The 5,298-nt window shown below is 40.3% G+C and overlaps 1 protein-coding gene across 1 annotated transcript in view; it reads left to right on the top strand.

Moving 5' to 3' along the window:
- Positions 1-1,606: 1,606 nt before the first annotated feature.
- ccnf (cyclin F) overlaps positions 1,607-5,298 on the top strand; it is a 10,005-nt gene continuing 6,313 nt past the window's right edge. The window contains exons 1-9 of the mRNA XM_026164939.2: positions 1,607-1,893; positions 2,727-2,881; positions 2,990-3,096; positions 3,181-3,248; positions 3,372-3,568; positions 3,835-3,888; positions 4,235-4,339; positions 4,564-4,641; positions 5,091-5,245. Of these exons, the coding sequence (XP_026020724.2) occupies positions 1,881-1,893; positions 2,727-2,881; positions 2,990-3,096; positions 3,181-3,248; positions 3,372-3,568; positions 3,835-3,888; positions 4,235-4,339; positions 4,564-4,641; positions 5,091-5,245 (932 nt within the window). The 5' untranslated portion in view covers positions 1,607-1,880. The remainder of the gene's footprint in view (positions 1,894-2,726; positions 2,882-2,989; positions 3,097-3,180; positions 3,249-3,371; positions 3,569-3,834; positions 3,889-4,234; positions 4,340-4,563; positions 4,642-5,090; positions 5,246-5,298) is intronic.

The following is a 5,298-nucleotide window of genomic DNA, read 5'->3' as shown; positions in this document are numbered from 1 at the left end:
TTTTTTACTACCAATAAAAATGACAGATCTTGCAGTTTTCTGAGCACACTGAGCTTTAGCTTTAATTATTTTTGTTAAGGTTCAAAGCACCACTGGATCTCCTCTCCCTGGTTACTTTGTGTTTTACTGAGAAAACGGTTAAGATTACTCTGAGTTTCTATGGAAACTGCTGCATCTAGTTGTGGATGTTACAGCCCCTGCCCTCTCTGAGGTCACTCCGCTACAAGATAATTTGATCATCCTGCACCTCCAGTTTTAAATAGCCTAAGAATGAGCAAATGAGCAATTTAAACACTTGTAAGCTCATGATTATAGAAGAAGAATGCCTAGATGTGTTGTCTTAATGCTTTTGTGAATTACATAAAAGTTTCATGTAAACTTATTTAGGCATTTTCCTCTTCTTTTTTTTTTAAAGGAACCTACTGAGTGGAAGAGGCAATGTTGAGCACTGGCTATTGTTAGTGATGATTAGATTGGATGAGCAGGTGATGTGTGGATCAATAGAGAGCCTGAAAGGAACACATGATTACTCTTGGGAGGTTACGCTGCTCCCTTAAGACCCTTTTCAGAAAGACAAGCAATGAAGAGATACTATTGAACTGAGACAGTATAGCAAATAACAGTGGGGACATAATAATCATAATTACAATCAGGGTGTCATCTAATTAAAGGCAGCTGCTTCAGAAGCTGAACCAGTCGCTAATTTCTTTTAGTTACATCTCTGTTTTAGCAAACAAATATAATCATATTACATATCATATTACAAACTCTCAGTCATTTTAAAACACACATTAAAGCCTGCTTATTCTTGCTGAGCAGGGTATTGCATTTTTTTTATTACAGTTGGTCTTATTTATGTCTATTGAGATTTATCTCATGATGTTTTATTGAGTTTATTGTGTATATTAGTGTATTTATTAGTGAGCTGGTTTAATGTTAATTATATAATATTTGGTCAACTGAGGTTGTTCTAAATGTCCTATAAAAATAAACTTTGATTTGACTTGGCATCTTCTGTCATTTCAAATATTTTACATATCAGGACGTAAAGAAACATCTAGCTTAATGTACACACACACACACACACACACACACACACACACACACACACACACACACACACACACACATATATATATATATATATATATATATATATATATATATATATATATATATATATACAACAGAAGATGATTAAAAAGTTACAATGAAGTCCCATGGCTAACAATATGTTTGGGGGATGTCTTTTGACATCCTTCAAAGCTGACGCTACGCACCTGTCCCTTTAAACACCGTACCTTTAAAAAATATTCTCTATCCAACTACATTTCCCACAGTCCACTGTTTAAAGGTTGTTCGGTGGGCATGCTTCTAAATCGGGTCAGCCAATTATATACCTTCACTAACGAGCGCGTACTTCGAAATGTCGTTACGTTCTCCAATGAGCGTTTAATATGTTGCAGTTTTATACCGTCTGACCAATCGTCGCGAGCGTTCTTCGCGCTGACCAATCAAATGGCTAAAATGTTAAATAAAGGCATCATCAGTGAGGACCAATCAGATTGAACGTATAGTTTAAACGGTGAGCGCGGGCGGTCCTAGAGAGCATCTTTTGGGGCGGGTCCAATAAGTGAGGACGCGTGCTTGGATTTGAATTCAGGCAATAGCTAACAACTTACGGAGACATTAGTCAACTATCACAGCAAAACAGACACAGGAAACAACACTGTAACACTGCCTATTTCGTTTTCTAGTAATTAGTGTGAGCATTTGAATGTGAGTAACATTAGCCAACATCGTCTCGTATATAAATCGCTACTCAAGAGTTGCATCTACAGTAAGACATCGCTGTTTGAGGAGTGATCCCTGTACTTGCAATGAAAGCAGGCGGTAAGTACTTTTTTCAACTTGTTCTTGCTAACACCGATATATGGAAATTACTATAATATGCAACAAGTGTTTGCGGTCTTACTTCAGAGCACTAAAGTTTGACACAGTTAGCATTGGTGATTAGCTGCTGCTCACCACAAACGTTAACTGGTATAGCCTCCGGGAAGTAATGGTAAATCATATTGGCAATATATCTATGCAGGTAAAACGTCTCTTCTTTTAACTTTGTGAGCATTTTGTGGTCATTGAAAAATAAATACTTAGCGTTAGACTAGTTCGAATTTGAAACCTAATTGAAACTCATCGTTACTACTGCCGTGGAACTTACAGGAGGGAAATTTGGGCGCTCATCGACTTTGACTTTCCTCCTTCAGCTGCTCAGTTCACCGCCGTTAGATTTTTAACATCTGCAGAAAAAAAACATTAGCTTTTTATGTGTTTTAATACTTTTAAGGTGATGATCTTTCCATTAATTTAAACATTTTCCCACTCACTCACAGAGAGTTTGAGTAGACCACCCGTAGATGCCTTACGTTAGTAGTTTTGAATGTGGAGCCATGCAACCTTCATCTTGGAGTGCATCACTGTATGTCTAAATCAACTTGACCTGCTTTCAATGAAAGGCAAATATTAGTTTGTCATTAATGTGAGAATTAGTTAGCCAATCTTGCACTTAGGTGTGGAATTTTAAGTGATTTGTGATTTTGATTGTGTACACTTAAAGCATTCCTCCCAGTGCTGTTGCTTGCAGGGTGAATATGGGAAAGATGCTCAAGTATTCAAAACATTTGATGTGTAATATATGCAGTTCCTCTTTGCTTTTTTTCTTTCAGTTGTCCACTGCCGTTGTTCAAAATGCTACTCGGTTCCAGCACGGAAGCGGGTACGTAAGCGATCTTCTGGGATCACCTTGCTGTCTCTCCCTGAGGAGGTTCTTCTCTGTGTGCTCCAGTATCTCTCTGCAGAGGATCTCCTGTCTATCCGAGCTGTGAGTAAAAGTGCACACTCTGACACAGCTAAACTCTTTATTACCTGAGATTTCTCCTCTGCTGGGGTTCTAATTATTTTTATTTATTTTTTTAAATGCCTGTTTCAGGTTCACTCTCAGCTGCGGGACATTGTTGACAACCACTCTAGTGTTTGGGCCAGGGTCAGTTTCAGAGACACGTGGCCATCCCCAAACACATTATGGCTTTTTGAAAGGTACATCACCTACTGTCAAAAGTGTACTTATATATATGTTGTTTGTCAATTTGAGTCTTTACTTTAAATTTTGTCTTCCTTTAGAGCTGCTGACAAAGGGAATTTTGAAGCTGCTGTGAAGCTTGGAATTGCATATTTATACAATGAAGGACGTAAGTTGTTGGTTGGTTCATGTCAGAGATTAAATGGGGAGTCATATATAAACACAGATAACAGAAAACCCTTTAAATAATTGAACTAATTGATTAAAAATGTGCATCCTCTCTCGCCTTCAGCATTGTTAAGTGACGAGGGCCGAGCAGATGTGTGTGGTCGAAAGGCTTCCCACTTCTTTAGCCTCGCAGAGAGCCTGCGCTCCCTCACAGCAGATCCCTTCATCTGGGTGTTCATCCGTCCACCGTGGTCGCCCACCGGCAGCTGCTGCAAGGCCGTGGTGTTTGATCACCTCAAGGCTGAGTGCGCTAACAACATGGTAGGCTCAGAGTTCCTGTTTGACCAGCTGGGGTGCAAATTTAATCTCCATTGATGCCTGATTTGGTCTTAAAGTATTAAGTTGGGGTTTCTCTTAAATCATTAATTCAGACAAAATATTACATAAAAATGTAATATTTGGAAGGCTGCCTGAACACCCTGTCCCTAAAGCTTGGCTTCTGTTCTTCTTAGTTGACTATGATTTACAGTGCCATACACTGCATGTGCAAAACTGTTTACCAATCTGCTTTTGTGATTTCTCTGCAGGAGAGGAGGGGTCCCCTGTTGCATTGTTTGGCCAAAGTTTTGCAGCTGTTTGAGGTGAGTGAGACTGTGGGGGGCTGTATCTCAATCCAGGTGTGGTTAGACCAGTTTCTATTACCCCCACCCCTTCACCAAAACCTAAAACTGAGCTGATGTCACAGGGGCTGTTGGACCAGTTGGTCATTAGCACCACAGATGGAATAAGTCCCTGTCATGCAGCTTCTGTTGTCTTACAGGCCTTGTTGTTTCTTCTTACTCACAGCTTCAGTATGCTTTGTTATTTACCAATGTGACAAAGCAGAACTATGTCACGAGCCTTCATATGTTGCAGAGACAGCATGCGGCAGACAGTTTACCTTTACTGCTATCATTAACCTTAAGGAACTGTGTTTCATTTGTCCAGGATGATGAGAAGCGTTCAGAAGCCATATCCATGCTGGAGGAGTCGTCACAGGCTGGCTGTCTACAGAGCTCATACCTGATGTGGCAGCACAGCCGTAAGGCAGCTGTGAGTCAGGTTCTCTCATTACCGTGTTTCGAGATTTACTCTCAGAAGCATGCGCCTTTGGTGAAGACAGCTGTTTGTTTGGGATTTATTTCTTATTTACACAGTCAGTCAAACATAACCAGCTAACATAGTAAATGCTTTACAGATTCTAGAAAGATTCTCACGTTGACTCCAATCATGAGCTTACGGTTTTGTTTTCGGTTTTTTTGGTGTATGTGTTTCAGATCGCAGATCCAGGAAGGTACCTGCAGTGTGTGCGAACCCTCAGGGACTATGCTGGGAAAGGATGTTGGGAGGCACAGGTGCGTGATTGAGGACAATTCACCAACTTTCAGTTGGTTTCTTGTGATCGGTTTTCTCTGTCAATCTGTAGCTTTGTTCTCTCTTTGTACTCCCCTGCGGTGATACAAAAAAGCAGCAAATGGCTTTTCTTTTGAAAACCTTTCAGCTGTCATTTCTTGTTTTTTATTACCCGGGCCTACATTTCTCCAGAGTTGGAGTTGCTTATTGAAATGCTATCAACTAAAGTCAAGAGGGCTTGACAGATGTTGACGTTCTCTCTTTCTTTTTTTTCTTTTTTTTTCGCCCCACTGAATCACAAAAGTATGACTCAGCTAAATCCCAAGGTCTGTAATTATATCAGGAAACTAATACAGTACTAAACTTTGTTGTTGCCTTTCTAGCGTTACATAGCAGCAAGATGTCAAGCCTTCTTGTGTAATTATTTTAGTGCTTTGTCTTCTTCCCCTAGTTGTCCTTGGCCAAAGTGTGCAGCAGTGGCAATCCGCTGGGTTTGGAGTCGAAGGCCTGCTCGGATTTAGTCGCCCAGCTCTTCAGCTCCTGTAATCCAGCATCACGGCCCTCATCTCAGGAAATCTTGAAACAAGGAATCAAGGACAGCATGAGGTAGATCGAACAGAAGCAACGTCATGATTTTACTGTCTCTTGATGAATATCTC

This window comes from Astatotilapia calliptera, chromosome 4 (genome assembly GCF_964374335.1).
Source record: "Astatotilapia calliptera chromosome 4, fAstCal68.1, whole genome shotgun sequence".
NCBI lineage: Eukaryota > Metazoa > Chordata > Actinopteri > Cichliformes > Cichlidae > Astatotilapia > Astatotilapia calliptera.
This window is presented reverse-complemented; position numbering and strand designations above follow the sequence as displayed.